At 48.2% G+C, this 17,866-nt stretch overlaps 1 protein-coding gene across 6 annotated transcripts in view; it reads left to right on the plus strand.

The window, feature by feature from the left end:
* The window catches only part of Dgkg (diacylglycerol kinase gamma), a 199,304-nt gene that overhangs the window by 149,052 nt on the left and 32,386 nt on the right, over nucleotides 1-17,866 (plus strand). For all 6 annotated transcript variants that reach the window (XM_087902007.1, XM_087902013.1, XM_087902010.1 and 3 more), the window contains one exon: nucleotides 15,195-15,372. In XM_087902007.1, the coding sequence (XP_087758133.1) occupies nucleotides 15,195-15,372 (178 nt within the window). The remainder of the gene's footprint in view (nucleotides 1-15,194; nucleotides 15,373-17,866) is intronic.

Genomic DNA, 17,866 nt, shown 5'->3' on the forward strand with positions numbered 1-17,866 from the left:
CGTTCCCAACGACATTAGTGTATGTTCCCAGGGTTTGGGGCAGCTGTTACTTAACTGGCAGTCCTGCTAAGTCTCACAGAATCTACAAGGCAGCCCTACGTGGCGAGTGGCCTAATTCCTTTTTTAAAGTGGGAAGGATTTCACCTGCAAGCGCAGCCTAGCTGACCTGACTCAGGCTTGCATCTGACTGGCCTGGGAGCTCAGGGCTGGCAAGCAGTAGTAAGCAGTTTCTCGGGGAGGTTCAGTGTATGTCCTGTCTGCTGATTACTCGCTACGTTATTCCTTCTGCTCTGCCTGATACATTTAAAAACAGGCACGAAGAGATCTGCTTATCGAGAGGGAGCATGAAGAAATACGTGGCAAGGAGCCTTAGGTGTGCATCTGAATGGTGTGTTTAACAAGGATACTGGCTTGTCAGTGCAGCCCCACCGACTAGGCCAGCCCTGTTCCCAGGCCGATTCTCAGAGCTGGCTTCCAAGAGGCCCTTTATAGTTGTTCTAACCTGATTTCACCTGAATAAAGCACTGGGGAGGGGAGGTTGGAGTGGGGAGGCGCACTGAGTCACCGCCCCCACCTTAGGCCCAGAATAGCCTCGCCAAGGATCTAAAAGGTTTTCAGAGCTAGGCGGGGCAAAGCAGGCAGGCTCCAACTGGAGGATTCATCTTGCATTCCGTGGCAGTTATTTTGTTTTCCAGGTTAAAAGTAAGAAATCCCCCAGCTTGTTGGTATTTAATCTAATCTTTAAGGTAATGTTCACAAGAAAAGGCTACCACCTTCAGGACAGATGGGAAGGTCGTCCAAATCTAGAAGCTGCTCGGAACACTGTTAGCCAGAGAATGTGGGAGGGATGTCTGTGCATCAATTACTCGAGTATGAAGGGAAGTCTATCTATTTCCTTCTCATTCAATATTTATCAATATTGCGTCATTCCTTTAAACAGTTTTTGATCAAAGAAATAGTATAGGGAAAACTGAAGTCCCCCCAGTCTGCTGTCTTTAACACACACATGCACATGTGCAAGTGGTCAAAAGAGAGAATGGAGTCCTACAAGCTATTCTCTGACCTCTACTCTAGTGTTGTGGCTCACATGAACACACACACACACACACACACACACACACACACACACACACACACTGCAGTTTAAATTGTAGCTGGGTTGAATCAGCTAGCTAAAGGATCTGCCCAATCTTAAAAGTGACCTGACTCATTATTTACAGGGGTTTTTGTTTTAAACAAGTCCCCACGATGTAGCTGTCTAGATGGGTACTCCATGGAGTGACCTTTCCAGGTACCTCAGTTGGTTTAAGCCTCCTCCAGGCAGCTCAGCTGGTATCTGCTTCTTTCAGGCAGGTGGTCTAGTCTCAGAGTCTTTGCAACATGACTCTGCCACTCTGGTAGGGAGGAGCTTAGTGAATCTCGTCAGTTTCAGGGACTTCCTGACAGTTGTTTTGAATTGTTACCTTCCTGTTTATAGAGTTTCCCTGCTAAGGAATGTTTCAATCCCAGAGGAAACTTTACCCCAGTCACTCCACCAACCTCATCAACACCATTATTATTCAAAAGACAATAATCAAGGGTGTCATAGATAAATAAGCTTGGTCAAGTTCACTCAGTCAGTGTCAGAAAAGAAACCATGGCTCTCCAGACTGGGGTGTTCTCTGAGCCTGCCTTGCCCGCCACCCCCATTTTGGACTCTTAACTTGGAAGAAGGGAATGAGTGTTAAGCCTTGGTTTCTTCTGGTATGACATGAACTTTGTTAGCCTTTCCGAACTTGGAGCAAATAAGTGGGACTGGCCAAGCAGCCCAACCAACCAGAGCAGAATAAATGGAACCGACTTTATGGGAGAAGGAAGTGAGAAAAGAAAACTAAAAACAGAGCCAGGGCATCTTGGGGTGAGAGTCTCCTGGTGAACTTACTTCCTCAATCAAGTTAATCAAGTTAATGGGCCCCCTGACCAGCATCAGCCCCAGTGCGGCCCCTCCAGGCAGCTCTGACCACTCCCAACTTCCCTTTCCAGCCCATCTGCCAGGTCTCAGTACTCCAGAAGCACCTGCCTTGGTGTTTTCCTTGTGTTTTCTCCTAAAACGTGGACTCATCTTTACTGATTTCAAAGGTCAACATGACAAACGCATTAAAAAAAATTGAGAAAAAACACCAGAAAAGTAACCAACAATCTCTTTGAAAGATCCCATAGGGACTCCCTCTCAGACCCTGGATTAGGCACAAACCACCCCCAGAGGCTTTCACAGAGAAAGCCTTCATGCAGTAGGGAAGAAAAGTTAAAGTGGCTGCTTTCTGACTCAGGCAGACAAACAGCAGCAAATGATCTTGCAGGAGTCATTTAAGAAAAGAGAAAGGGGAGGCCTGTGTTAGAACGAGCTAGGATGCGGTGGTGCGTTTTGATTGGGCATGTCAATTAGGTGAGCCAGAGAGGGCTTTTGATTGCTGGACTTCAGTACTTTGATAGCTGGACCTTGGTGGGCAGTCTCAGGAGGAGGAAGTGGCCAAATAAGGGGCTGGCTTTAGGAATGTGATCTAGTGGCTTTCAGCAAGGCAGAGGGAATGGAGAAGGGCAAGGCCTGCCAGAGTCACATGTTCGAGTGAGCTCGTGTCCCTTCAGTCTCACCAGCCAGGCACCACCACTGATAGGATTACTGGCCTGTTTCAATTTGTGAAACCCATTTTCAAACACAGTAATATGGTGCAGGCCTCCCTACCTCTCACCCGTGCGCTGACTACAAGTCTCTTCATGGACTCAACAGTGTTCCGCTGACTCAGGACTGTTTTTGTGAATTCCCCTTATGAAGTCCCATTGTTTGCTTTCGGCTCTGAGGCAACTTCTCTCCCTCAAGTGACCCTCTTCTTGTATTTCCTGCCAACGCACACCCTGCAGCGTGCATCCAGCTTGGCTGGCCTATGTGCTTTTATCTTTCCCTTCTCTTCTAGTGCCATTGTTTTTTCGGTGAATTGCTTTGATTTTCCTTTGTCTTCAGATTGACAATAGCATACTCTGTGTCTCCAAGGACCTGGGAATGACTCTTAAAGATTAAGTCTCATCCCTACAGCTTCTCAAAAACAGCTGGGTGGTATGCCGTGTGTCTGACAGGTTTGCCCCAGAGAATCTTAGAAGACTGAGTCAGGAGTCCCATCACCGGCATTCCAGGTTAGAGTCCTGTCCCTAGCAAGCTTCTGGAAGATTCTATCAGCTAACCTTTGCCCCCAAGAAAGCTTAGCTTTTTGTCTGCCAGAGTCCCTCGGTAAAGAATAACTTCCCCCAAGCAATGTGTCTTTCAAGGTAAGAGGGTACAGTGAGAGCCTATCTGTGGGAAATGCATTAGCTTCCTGAGCTATTCTAGAAGACTGAAAAGATTCCATGATTCTTACCACACTCTGCAATTCAGGTACTTCAGGGAGGAGAACTATTCCAATCCTGCTGTCCCTTCACAACTGGACAGGCAAACAAAGAACAGAATAAACAAATGTGGTTTACAGAATGCAGAAGAGAAATCTGTCCTTCTAATGCCTGTGAGGTTATAGAAAGAATAGAATTGGCTTTTTTTGTTGTTGTTGTTTGGTTTGGTTTTGGTTTTCAAGACAGGGTTTCTCTGTAGCTTTGGAGTCAGACCAGGCTGGCCTCAAACTCACAGAGATCCACCTGCCTCTGCCTCCCGAGCGCTGGGGTTAAAAGGCTTGCGCCACCACCACCCAGCTCAGAATTGGCTCTTTAATGAAGGGTAGAGACTCTAAGAAGGAGCTAAATGTCCTTATGCACAAATACGTGTACTCCAAGTCTGTTACAATCCACAAATCCTAGCACTTTCATACAATGTCTTATTTTATTATCATAACAACTCTGCACCTCATGCATTATCCTCATAAAGTCTCATGAATATAAATAAACACTCATTAAACGCACAGTGGCCCACACCTTTAAATCCTAGCAGAGACAGGTGGACCTCTGTAAGCTGGAAACCAGCCTGGTCTACATGGCAAGTTCTAGGCCAGCCAAGGCTGAGACAGTGAGACCCTGTCTCAAAATAAATACAATAAATACTCTAAGACAGACGAGTTTCATACCTAGGTCTGTAATGCCAGCCCCACATGTCCCCCACAGTACCAGGGTACCCACAGAGGGTCAGCTCTGCGTTAAAGTTCTGTCCAGCTAATGCCCTTGGGTATTTAGTTGACAGGCCACCTCCCCTTCAGGGCTTGTCGTGTGCATCGCTTGGTTAGCTTTCTTTTCATTTTGCGGTCACAGAGCCAACAAGCGAGCCTAAAAGGAAGTACTTTCTCAGTTGTGATTTGCTGATTTGAATGGAAGTGTGAAACTCTCACATGTAGTGTGAACATTAATAGAAATTGCCAATGACCACTTGAAGTCACACCTTTTTTGCTGGCAGCTGTTAGAATGAAGGGGAGCCACCTGCTCCATTAGTAACACAAGGGGGAAAATGGATGCCGGAGCTAACAGCCTGGCACTCAGACCTCCTAACCCCCAAGAGACGTGGGAAGGCATCCCACGCCCAGCTAGGAGCTGTGGCAGAGGGTCTGGGCAACTGTGAACCAGGACAGGAAATGCCAGGGCTCTCCCACCTCTTTCCCACCGAACTGAGTTCAAACAGTGAGTGGGCCGAGCCAGCAAGGCAATGAGGATGCTGGGCAGTGAGATTGCAGCAAGTGACCCTGCAAGGCAGAAGAAAGGCCCTCCATTCTGAACCCAGAAGGCTACCTGCCCTGGAGCCCTGCCAGGTCTTAAGGCTACCAGTCTCGCTCTGCTTAATGGAGCTGGGCTCTTAGAAAATCCCATCTGGGCACTGGACTTAGCTCTCCAGAGAGGCAACAGAGCCTGTTCATCTGCATCCTGAGCAAGAATGCCCGAACATACCAAAGTTTTTCTCAACTTGGAGAAGAGGCACTGTAGAGAGGAAACGGCTCTGCCCTCTGTGCAATTCTGAGGCAACCCGCCACCACCAGCTCTGAGAAACAGTTTTGTTTTGAAAACTGGCACCCGATGCCGGCTCACTCCTGGACATGAACTTGAGCCCCCCGCCCCCACCCCAGCTGCAGCACTCTGCTTCCAGTCTCTCTGCCAACACCCCCTTCCAGCTGCCCCTGTCAAAGGCACCATTGTGCCCTCCTGGCATGGCAACAGAGTAAGGCTAAAGAGGAAGAAAACATTTCCTACCCATGGGATGTTCTGAAGCAGGTTGTGTGTGTATGGCTTCAATGCCACATTCCTGGAGCCCACACGAATTCACCAGAACTCCATCGTCCCGTCACAGATGGCAGTTCCTTTCCAGGCTAGCTAGCCCACCACAGCTAGCTGTCAGAGACTGTGGAGCACCCAGCTGGGAGGTCACGGCTGGGCAAAGAGGATATCAGGACAGGCTACCTCAATGCAGCATGCAACAGCCTGCCAGAGTAAATTCTGAACGTCACATCTCTGAATGGGAAGGGATTTTATGTTAACTTACTCAACAAAAGAGTCATTATAGCCCATTCTAATGAGTGAGGCTCTGGCCTCCTCCTGATTATTGGAAGGGTAGGGAGCCCTCAAGAAGCCCATTCATGTCTAGATAGCATGGACTTTCAGAACATTCTCCCTGATTCTGAACAAGAGTTGTACGTCCTGTTCCTTGCGATCAATTCTAGTGTTTGGCACATTCCTTGGAATAAAATTAATACACAATATCTGTGTATGTATGAATGAAGTCCCCATGGCAGGCATATTATCACCCTCCTCACTCTTCCGTGTGACTGCCTTCCATAGGGCTAATGGTGTGGCTTTTACATAGTATCACCGTTATACATAAGCTATACATTCCCAGTTCCTATATGCCTCTATTTATAGATCCATAACACTCCTGGGTTTTTTTTTATCGATTTTTACTGAGCTCTGGATTTTTCTCTGCTCTCCTCCCCTCCCCCCCTTCAACCCTCTCCCAAGGTCCCCATGTTCCCAATTTACTCAGGAGATCTTGGTGGTTTTTTTTTCTAATAACCATGTAGATTAGGTCTATGTATGTCTCTCTTAGGGTCCTTACTGTTGTCTAGGTTCTCTGGGATTGTGATTTGTGGGCTGGTTTTCTTTGCTTTATGTTTAAAAACCACTTATGAGTGAGTACATGTGATAATTGTCTTTCTGGGTCTGGGTTACCTCACTCAAAATGATGTTTTCTAGTTCCAACCATTTGCCTGCAAATTTCGAGAAGTCTTTTTTTTCTGCTGTGTAGTACTCCATTGTGTGAATGTACCACATTTTCCTTATCCATTCTTCAGTCAAGGGGCATTTAGGTTGTTTCCAGTTTCTGACTATGACAAGCAATGCTGCTTTGAACATAGTTGAGCATATGTCCTTGTGGCATGGTTGAGCATCCTTTGGACATATATCCAAAAGTGATATTACTGGCTCTTGAAGAAGGTTGTTTCCTAATTTTCTGAGAAATTGCCACACTGACATCCAAAGGGGTTGTACCAGCTTGCATTCCCACCAGCAATGCAGAAGTGTTCCCTTTACCCCACATCCTCTCCAGCATAAGTTGTCATCAGTGTTTTTGATCTTGGCTATTTTTACAAGATGGAAAGAATTGTAAGATGGAATCTCAGAGTTCTTTTGATTTGCATTTCTTTGACGCCTAAGGAGGTTGAATATTTCCTTAAGTGTCTTTCAGCCACTTTAGATTCCTCTGTTGAGAGTTCTCTGTTTAGGTCTGTACTCCATTTTTTTTATTGGATTATGTGTTCTTTTGATGACCAATTTCTTGAGTTCTTTGTATATTTTGGAGATCAGACCTCTTTCTGATGTAGGGTTATTGACGATCTTTTCCCATTCTATAGGCTGTCCTGACTAGTTTTTTAAAAGACTTGGGTTTTGTTGTTGTTGTTGTTGTTGTTGTTGTTAATTTTATGTGTATGAGTTTTTGCCTGTGTGTATGTATGTGTACTGTTCGTGTGTAGTACTCCTGGAGGCCAGAAGAGGGTATCAGTCCCTTGGAACTGAAGTTGCAGATGGCTGTAACCCAACCCAGGTCCTCTATGGGAGCATCAAGTGCTCTAACCACAGAGCCATCTCTCCAGCCCTGCCTGACTACTCTTGTTAGAGAATACCCTACAAACGGTCTCCTAGGTAACAGAGCACAGCACTAACAGATCTCACACACAAGCTTTTTACATTGGTCTGGCTTTTTGATCTTGCCAGTTGCATCTCATACAAGAAATCTGAAGGATTTGGGAAGACAAGCACTAAACACGTTTGGGAGAGAAAGACCTTCCTTAGTTTCATCGAGTCAGTGTTTCCTCATCTGCATAACGAGCACATAAACACCGACACTGCAGAGTTAAATGGATTGAGGAGAAAATATATGATGTGCCTGGTTCATAATTTGCTAAAAAATGATGTGCATTATCATATGTGGATGTTATTATCTTACTGCCCACCGCAGACATCAGCTCCGAAAACCATATAAAATAGCCTCTCCGTACACAGGACAAGTGGCATTGCCTGCAAGAATGACCTACATGCCAGACCCGTTTTTGATGGAGACAGGTAGACTGCCTTCCCAAGACTGCTCTCTCCATTCAAGGCAGCATGGTGTCTTCCTCACAATACACAGCAGACATTAACTCTGAAAACATTCACTCTTGTTCCTCTCTAGGAAAACAAACATAGTGTTTCCCCTGGCTACTTTTCTTACACTCAGAGTAAATTCTCTAATTCTAGCCACAGGCCCTGCAAATGGAAAGGCATGCGCTTCCTTTGGGGTCTCTTTGCCGCGAACCATCCATGCATCCAAGCCAGCCTGCTTGCTGGTGCCTGTCTTCCCAGCTTTTTTTTTTTTGCTGATGCCGCTGTATCTTGCCATTGGCTGTAGTCAGAGTGTTCATACCTTAGAGCACAATAATTGCTTGCTTTTTGATTTTGTTTGCCTGGAGACCTTACTGGTGAGCAGTTAGCAGCACCTGCCTCCAACACTGACCTGAGAAAGCACCTGGGGGACTGGCTCCTGTCCCATTTCCACTCCATCCCTAGACCTAGCATAGAGCAAGTTCCCACTTACACTTGATGAGCGAGTGCCTCTGTCTTCTCTGTCTCAGCAACCAACCTCGGATGTCTCTTTCTGTTGGGGGAGGGTACTTTGGCCATGATCAGAGGATTACTTCCTGAAGACAAGGGTCAGCATTCACATCTGTCCCTGGACAATGAGTCCACTTCACTTAGCCGTCACTGTATTCACCTAGAGAGGCTGGACAGATTCTTGGGGAGACTTTGTCTGTGGGTCTTCATGAACAACTGGTTCTCCATTTCAGGAAAACAAGGATTCCTCGGCAGGTTCTTTGCTGTCAGTTCACGGGTAGTTATGCTGAACACCCGCTATGGGTTAGATGCCTGGGTCAATGGAGAACAGAGAGCTGGGAACACTGTGCCTACCTTCTATTGAGCTTCATGCCTCTTGGGGGATCCGTGTGCAGAACAGACACCATATCCAAGGGAAAATCAAAGCAACGAAATGCAGAGAAGGGGAGAATCGCTCCCCTGCTAGACACCTGGAACAGTTTTAAGGAGGAAGGTTGGGATTTATCAGGCATAAAAGGGGCAGTAGAGTGGCCCCCAATTCTTTGGCCACACAGAACAATTTATTCTAACCGCCAGTTACTAGGACCCAGTTAGCTATCAACTCAGCTACTATTTTCTTTCCAAACCAAGAAGGACAGACCAGTCAGGGTCCAGCCTTCCCCATAACCCTGATGTGCCCTCTAGACTGCCAAGCCAAATTAGAAAGGAGCCCTCCCCATTCTGCCCACCACTCCGTCTTCTCCCAGGCTCCACAAGACCGTGGGACTCCAAAGGGCGATTTACCAGAGCTCTCCCTGCTTGATACTTGTTGGTTCCCTCAAAAAGGAGGCAAAGGAGGGGAGGATGGCCCAGGCTTATGTCAATCCCCCAGCCCCTGCCCTTCAGGCTTAGTCTGGAGCTCTGCTGTGGAGCCCTGGCATCAAAGGAGGCCACCTGCCCCCAGCAATCAGAACCCATCAGGATGTGGGCCACCTCGACCTCAGCCCTCTCCCTCTACACTGTAGAAAGACATTGTCTATAGACACAGCCCAGTACTTCTCCCCCAGTGGGAGAGCTATTTTCTGGGTTTGTCATTACTGGGAAAAGGCTCAGTATCATTCTCAGACCCTGCTTCCAAAAAAGAAAAGGTAGTGAAAATTTATAGATTACCCCCCCTCCACGGGGGAGTGGCGGGGGACCGGGACACAACGACAAGAGGTCTGTCAACTAAATACGGTAACACCTCCAGACAAACCGGTAATTAGAAAAAAAGGAGGCTGTTGAGAAAGTTAAGGAGTTATGATTGCCATTGGAGAGTGATGATGACTTAAGTAATTTTAAAGATACACAGCTTTTACCGACGGAAAGAGAAGATCCTGGTCTGCTGTAGGTCGACATGCATGTGGACCCTGAACAAGACTGGCTGTCAGATGTAACCTCTAAGCCGGGTCTCCTCTCTGTTTCTCTGTCTCTGTCTCTGTCTGTCTGTCTCTGTCTCTTTCTCTCTGTGTGTGTCTCTCTCTCTCTCTCTCTCTCTCTCTCTCTCTCTCTCTCTCTGTCTCCCTCCTTCCTTCCCTCCCCACCTCTCTCTCTCTTCCTACCCCTTTAGAAATACCCATAAGAAAAAAAAAAATTAAAACAAAGTGAAAGAGAGGGAAGGGACGTTTCAGAATAATGCTGCGGCAGAGTACCCTGGAAAAAGAGCGGGGCACCGGAAGCTAAAAGCGGGCACAAACCCCTAAAGCTCTTCTGGCCTGAGCTCCACCTCCTTGGTCCCCGAGCAGACCCAGCCCAGTGGTAGGTGGAGCTTCGATACAAAAACAAGCTGCTTCCACGCCAGAGAAAATCTGCCTGCAGGTGGTGTGGAGAATCCAGGTTAGGGATAACGTAGTCTAAAAACTGAAACAGGTCGTCAAATAAATAGAATCTCTATCCCCGAGGTCCTGCAGAAGAGGGTCAGCAGGGCTGGAATGCAGGAGGCCTCCCCTCTACCTTTTCAGGTCAGAGAGGAGGGCCTGCTGCAGGATGCGTGATGCTCACCCTCCCTCCCCTCTAATGCTGTCGACCTCTCAGCAAAGACACTGAGAAAGTCTAGGTTCGGCCCAGAATTGCTGCGATCCAAAGCATTGGGTTGGGGAAGGGCAAACACTAATTCCGAGCGTTTTAGTCATTTGCTCGTCAAAGCCTGTGGCCTCTTAACCTAGTCTCTGGTTGCCTACACAACGACCTTCTATCCAAAAGAACCATCCCCTCTCTGAAGAAGCCAGAGCTATGGGCGCCGCGGGGCCGCCATGAACCACAACAGACAACCGGGACTCCCCGAGGCAGGAGTTGTGCTGGCCTCGGTGGCCCCTGTCGTACCTGCTGCTGGTGGCTGCACCAGTGCAGGACGATCTGAGTGTGAGCCTGAGCCACATGCCTGGCTGTAAACGCTGGGGTGGGTGCAGCTCAGCCAGGAGTCGGAGCCGAGCTTGCCAGCCCCAGCCTCGCTTACGGCGTCAGGAAGAGGCCTCCAGGCTCTCCCTGGAGCTACCCGGGAGGGGGCCGGATGACGTCATGGAACACGGAGGCATTAGCTGGGGAGTAGGACGCGCGTCCTGTGTTCCAGTTAGGCCTACAGTGCGCTGCTCCTGACTCCAGTTTCTCAGAGTCGGTACAGCAAGCCTTGCATCTTCGGGGAGTTCCGAAGGAAGTAAAAGACAGTGGCTAGGAGACTGGTGTGCAGAGGAGGGGCAGCTTTAAAGTGCTCCAGCCAAAGTCAGGGAACGGGGTGGGGATGGGGGAGGGGGAACACGGGACTCTGATAAAGCAGGAGATAAAGCTCCCACCCAAACTGAACACGGGACTCTGATAAAGCAGGAGATAAAGCTCCCACCCAAACTTGGTTATCCCACCCTCCTTTTCCAGGTGACTACTTTAAGCTCAGATTAAGGACCAACCCAGAATCACACAGCAGTCTCACAACAGAGCTGGGATTTAAATCTGTCTCTCTGAGCCCAAGGGTGTTCTTCCCAAGGCTGGCTAGAGACTTTAGTGTCAAAACACCTCAGAGTCCTCCCACCTCTCCTATTTGCCCCACTTTACCTTGGGTGGAGAAGGGGAGAGAACAGTCTAGCAAGAGCAGACGGGGGGGGGGGGGGGGGGGGGGGGGGGGGGGGGATTGCTCTTCTAGGGAGGCAGCAATACTTAACACTCCTCAGTGGTTAATGGCTACAGACAGACAGAACACTTAGCCAGCAAGGAAGAAAGGTTGACTGTCTGTCGGGGAGAGTGCTGGTGGTATAGTTCTTGGGTTTGTGGGTTGTTGTTTTTAAACAAATCTGGCCTAGAGACGGGATTTAATAACACTAATGTCTGAGCCTTTCTAAGATAGAACAGCAGTGGGGGAGTCAATTCAAACAACAGCTGCAAGCTGAGTTTTGCTGTAAATCCCAGCATCAGCTTCACCACCTCATCTCAGAGTGGAATCTGGCATCCAGTGCCTGCATTGGCAACCTCCATCTGCATCTGTGCTGTGACCTTGAGCCAGCCGCTTCACCATCCGTTGGGGCAGCAGTGGCATCTCCCTCACCATCAGGATCCTAAGAGGCACTGTAGGCGAAGGCCAGCCTGGTGCCCCAGGAAGTCTGGCCAAGGGTAGCTCTGACTGTAACTACTTCTCAGAAGGGAAGAGCTATTTCAGTCAGTGATGAATACATAGAGGTGCTGTGGAAGTTACTCCACCCAGGGAGAGGGAGAGCCATCTGATCTAGGAAGGGATACAAGACAGGACAGTTCCAGGTACAGAGCTGAGAACGCAGATAAGTTTTGGCACAGTGACCCAGAGCCTAAATTCCTAATTAGTAATAGCGGAGGAAGAGTGGACCAATAAGAATACTCTGCAAGACAAACTCCTAACAGATCATTAACCACATTGAGAAAGAAAGGGGAAAGGGGCTCTTGTTTCCAAGTCACCCTGACAGCAACAGGGAGGCCAGGAAGAGCCCATGGGTTAAAGGCGACTGTACGTGAAGACACAGAGGTAGCATGAAACCACGCCCTGGAGTAAGTGCACAGAGAACACCTCCGGCCTAGAAGCCTGGCTCTGAAAGACTGTAGCTGAGGAGAGCGTGACATGATGTGTGGAGCAAAGCAACTGAAGAGAACAGAACAAAACATGAGAGTATAGTTCAGTAGACCTCCGCCATTCTAGAGGTTTTCTTCTTTTCCACATTGCTAGTGGCTTTCTGCTGGTGAGAGTTTATAAACTTGACACGAAGTTGAAGCCCCTGGGAAGGAGAACCCGTACTATCGAAACTGCCTCCCTCAGATTGGGTCTGTGGGGTATTGTCTGGACTGGTGGCTGATGTAAGAGGACCCAGCACTTTGTGGGTGGTATCACCCCTAAGTAGAAGGTCCGGATTATATAAGAAGGGCAGGTTGAGCAAGCCCTGGGGAGCAAGCCAGTAAGCAGTATCCCTCTGTGACCTCTGATTCAGTTCCTACTTCCAGGTCCTGACTTGAGTTCCTGCCCTGAATTCTCTCAGTGATGGACTGTGGCCTGGGATGTATAAGCCAGGTTAACTCTTTCCTCCCGGGCTTAGTTTTGGTCAGCGTTTATCACAGCAACGGGGTGTTGAACTGAGACAGGTCCTAAATTAAAACGGGGAAACAGATGCTAGTGTCCCCTCCATGGCTAAGGTAAGAACGATGAAGAACTTAATGGCCTTGGAAAATTCACACACGTTTTTCAATCCTGCATAAGGTCAAGAGAGAGACAGAGAGAGACGTAGTAAGATGAGCGTCAGGGTGACAGAAATCCCAGTGGAAGTGACAGTGTCATTTAGCTTCAAATGAGGGTCATAGCACACGCATGAGAGGAACGATGGTAGTTAGCATGTTATGCTCTTCCAGGTGGTTTGTCCATGTCTTGTTTTATGAGCGTGATAATGTGATAGGATTCCAGCCCCAAAAGATAGTGGTATGGTTGCCACCTGTCCCACGGAATCATGTTAGTGCCGTTGTTTTCTATGCCAGGGATGCGGCTAGTTACTCAGGTCATCAACTGTGGTGTGTGCAAACTGGAACAGTCACAATAAGGAAACTCTGGAAAGGAGGTTCAAAGCCCTGGCCACACGCATTCCAGAGGTTGTACAGCCGGATAAGGGGGAGGGAGATAAAATAGTTAAATCTTACCTTGAAGTCCGTACACTTCCACATTGAATCCTGACATTGTGCAATGGCAAACAGCGTACTCAGCTTCTGTTCTCTGTGCCGCCGTTCTCCCAGATACACAAGGACGGCAGCCATTGTAACTGACAGGATGGTGTGGCAATAGTCAGTGAGGTCCTTGGGATTTCTTGGTTTTTAGTTTTTGTTTGAATGGGTTTTCTTGTGGTGGTGGTGGTGGTGGTGGTGGTTCTTGAGTTTTTTGTTTGTTTGTTTTGAGACAGTGTCTAATGCATCCCACACGGGCCTTGAACTCACTTTGTAATCAAGGATGTCCTTGAACTTCTGACCCTCCTGAGCACTCTGCCATGTGCCCGGTGTGTACACTGCTAGGGATGGTGTTGTGCATGCTAGGTTGGCACACTGCTCACTGAGCCCCAGCCACAGACCCCATATGCACCGTGGTAATGATAATCCTCTCTCTGTGATGTGCTGATTGGACTAGCTGAATCCTTCCTTGGAGGAGGAAGGCCATGCCACCTAGCCCCAAGAGGGAGGACAGGCCCAGTGGAGGAAACCGGAAGAATGAATCCATACCCACTTAAGAGAACTTTCAGAGGATCCAAACTCCCCAGTGGAGAAATGAGTTCCCAGTTCCCAGAAAAGCTCACTGTATTCTTGTTCTCTGGTTGGGACCAAGTCAGAAGGTGGCAACACTGATTAGGAACTTCAAAGACATCAGGCCGTGAGTCACGGCTCCAGCTCTCCCTTCCTCCTCTGGCCAAGACTCGGAACCTTTGATTTCTGTGTATTTTTAGGTGATTTTCTGTTGTTCCTGATTACCACAAACTGGGCGAATCGGAAGTGACAGATGTTTGGTCCTTACCGTTCAGGTTCAGGGCCAAGGGGCTGCACGTGGTGGGGCCTTTCGCTCCCAGGGACTCTGCAGTCTGGAAGCAGCACAAGTGTACCTAGCTTTCCTTCCACTTCCCGACGGGGGCTAATGAGATCATGGGGCTCCATGCTCATCTAATCCTAATTAGGCCCCACCTCGTAATACCATGACAATGGAATTAACCCACCAGGAATTAGATGGAGGCATCCAGACCAGGGCAGTAGGCAGCCCAGGTGGTAGCAGATCATTACTATCTGCTTTTGCTTGTTTGCCTTTCTTAAAAGAAGCAAACTTAAAAAAGAAAGAAAGAAAAAAAAAGAAAAGAAAGAAATTTATAGTCCAGTTCCACAAATGTGGGATTTACCTGTGTATTCTTGGGTAATAGAGGATGTCTCTCTGGGTCCCATTTGTTCTGCAAATGAAAGAAGTTACCAATCATCTCGAGGAACAAGAATCGAAGCTAGTGCATTTTTTTTTCCCTGCACGGGTAAGCGTCCTGCCAGAATAGGATTTACAGCTAGGTGGGGCACACAGCTTCAAGCCTTCCAACCTTCCAAACCCCCTGGGGGCTGGGGGTGGCAGAGCCGAGCCGAAGTAGCTCAGCTGCAGCAGTCAGCAAGCCCTGTGCCAGAGCGACACTTACGGAGCTCTGAGAGACAGACAGATTGGAAGTTCTCCCAAACCTGAGCGTCTGGCACCTCTCCTCGGAGAGAATAAAATAAAGGGGTAACGTGAAAATTGTCATTTGTTGAGAATCTACCTGATATCAGTTTCTGGACCAGGTGACATGGCAGATCTTCACTGTGATTAGGAGTGATCCAGACTGAGGGTCAGAGTTTGGCAACTGCCTTCATCTAAATTGCACCCATAAGCGTTTCTAGCCCTTTGGAAATTCTCTGCTGTCTTTCCTGGAGCCAACCAGGACGAGATGGCTCCATCTCACTACCGTGGTCAAAGCCTTAATTCTGAAAAGCTTCCAGATAGATATTCAGCTTCTAAGGGGCCGTGGTGGGGTGGCTGAGGCTCAGCCACACCCTTTAAGAAGCCCCACCATACCCAGCCCCACTGTGATCTGCTTTTCTCTGCTTCGCAGTGTGATGGAGTTAAGGTGGACCTGAGCAATATCTTCCTGGAAGGCATTGCCATTCTGAACATTCCCAGCATGTACGGAGGCACCAATCTCTGGGGAGAAACCAAGAAGAACCGGGCTGTGATCCGGGAAAGCAGGAGGAGCGTCATAGACCCAAAGGAGCTGAAATGCTGTGTCCAAGGTAAGCGAGCATGAGGGTAATTGGCTCCAGCCATTGCCCTAGTGACAGAATGAGCTGGCAAGCCACACAGAACCTACAGCAGGCTTGATAAGGCCCCCACAGCTGCCAAGGACCTGGTGCTCTGGGAACAGGCTGACTCATCCATGGTGTAACCAAGTTTGCAGTCTAATTGAGAAGGCAAGACTCACAATAAAAGAACCCTAAATGAAAGTCAGTAGGCGGCCCAGGACTCCATGATGTTAGGAGTCAAGTGCTGCTCCTGCCGCGGGTACCAGTATCTTCCAGGGTTTACATTCAACGCTCATCCCCATCCCTCCGTCTCCCTGGAAACCCTTCATCCTCATGGCTTCTAGAACTCTACTTGCTCCCAATTTTCTTGGTCACCCCACTGTTTACTACCCAGTCTCTTTTCTCTCTGACCAGTTTAATGGTCTTTTTTTTTGTTTGTTTGTTTTTTTTAAATCCAGAATCCAAGCGCTTCTTGCCACCTACTTTCTGACCTCCTGGGTCTAAACCACTGTCTTCTTTCTTCTGAATTGCTAGAAATCCTCCTCTTTGGATTCCTTCTTCTACCCGTGCCATGTATAATGTGTCCACACCAAATGCAGTGGTGTGCGCCTGTAATGTCAGCGCTTGAGAGGCAGAAGCAGGAGCGTGTAGCCAGCCTAGGCGGTTTGCCTAGAACAATCTTCCTGAACAGTCTAGTCTCACCGCCACATAAGGACCCCCCAAAAAATGTCTGATTATGACACGGACCAAATGCAGTACTGACTCCGGATAAAAAGCTAAAGGTCTTAGTGTGACCTGGAGCCTCGTGGGGTCTAGCCTTCAGCTAGCTCCCAGACCTCGTCTTCTGCAGAGACCCTTTCCCTTCCCTCACTCTGCTTCTGTCACTTGTACAGGAGGCTTGCATGAGCCAGCTAGCCCTTTCCAGAACAGCCGGGTAGTATGTCTCAGAGGCCCTCAGCTCGTAAGGTACAAGGACACAGAAGACAGCTTTCTGAGATGCCCTTAAATGACCTTCATTTATCAGCCAAGGACCCAGTCAAAGCTCCTGGTTGCCGATTCCTCTGAGGGATTGTTTGACTTTTATGGTGTTTTAGTTGCCTGGAGAGTGGAGAGGTAAGAAACTGGGGTGAGACTATTGCCACAGGTACTATGCCAACAGGAGAGGATTGAATTCTAGTTCAGGTATTGCTACCAACCCCCATTTTTTCACCTCAGTTTTCTTTGCTATAAAACCAGTTTTTTAGGTAAAATTTCATTAGCTGTGTGGATGGGACTGAAGAAGATTGATTCCTAAACAAGACCTGTTCTGTGAAAAAGATTCCTGGACTCTGAGCTTCCTAGCATTAAAGGGAGGGGCTACCTACCATTGAATGGAGTGGGCTACCTACCATTGAGTGGAGTGGGCTACCTACCATTGAAGGAAGGGGCTACCTACCATTGAGTAAAGTAGGCTACCTACCATTGAAGGGAGTGGGCTACCTACCATTGAAGGGAGTGGGCTACCTACCATTGAGTGGAGTAGGCTACCTACCATTGGAGGGAGGGGGCTACCTATCATTGAAAGGAAAGGCTACCTACCACCGAAGGAAGTAGCTACCTGCCTCTGAAGGGGGACTACATACCACTGAAGGTAGGGGATGACCTACCATTGAAGCTGGGGGCTATGTACCATTGAATAGAGGGAGCTACCTGCCTTTGAAGGGAAGGGGCTGCCTACCATTGAAGGGGCTACCTACCTTTGAAGGGGGTAGTTACTTGCTTATTTCACATGGATCATCAATATTCTAAAGCAAGGTAATCAGAAACATCTTCATACCTCTGTTCTTTCAAAGAGAACACAGAAATATTTCTCTTTTGTCCTCTTATGGCCCCTTTATTTCACATAGTAAACTTTTCAATTTGTATGAATTATTAAACTGAATAATTCATTCCTCTTCCTTCCTATAGCAGGGGAAGTTGTGGGTGCTAGCAGAGTGAGGGAAATATTGGAGGTTGTACAAAGTTCCTGACACCCCTCCCCCACCATGCTCCCACTTCAACCCTCTCTTCCCTGGCATCCAGCTCTGTCAGAACAGAGAAGGAACTGGCAGAGAAGAAAGAACCCTGTCCCATATCCACCCTGGGGCTTGAGGACACTCTTCTTGAGATCACATTCTACTTTAGGGCTCAATATCAACTTGCATCTTTTCCTTAAATCTCTGATCTTATATCTTTCTTTTCTCTAACCAAGATTAAACTGTTGCTCGCTCTTAGCCATCATATATGGGAGGCCTTTTCCCCAACCCCCCTTCCCATTCCCAAAATGTGCTTTCAGAGTTGAAAGATGAAGCCCTTCCTGTTCTTCAACAGGAGTGTGAGCAGATCAAAGCAGAGGGAGGCCCTGGCTTCTGGGCTTTGCATAGATCCTGACTCTGAGCCTTTCTCCAGAGAGAGCCATCTTCGTATAAGGTTGGGTCCACAGTGGGAAAAGCTGACACTTTCTCTT

The sequence above is a fragment of the Myodes glareolus genome, chromosome 2, assembly GCF_982192425.1.
Source record: "Myodes glareolus chromosome 2, mMyoGla1.1, whole genome shotgun sequence".
NCBI classification, from domain to species: Eukaryota; Metazoa; Chordata; class Mammalia; order Rodentia; family Cricetidae; genus Myodes; species Myodes glareolus.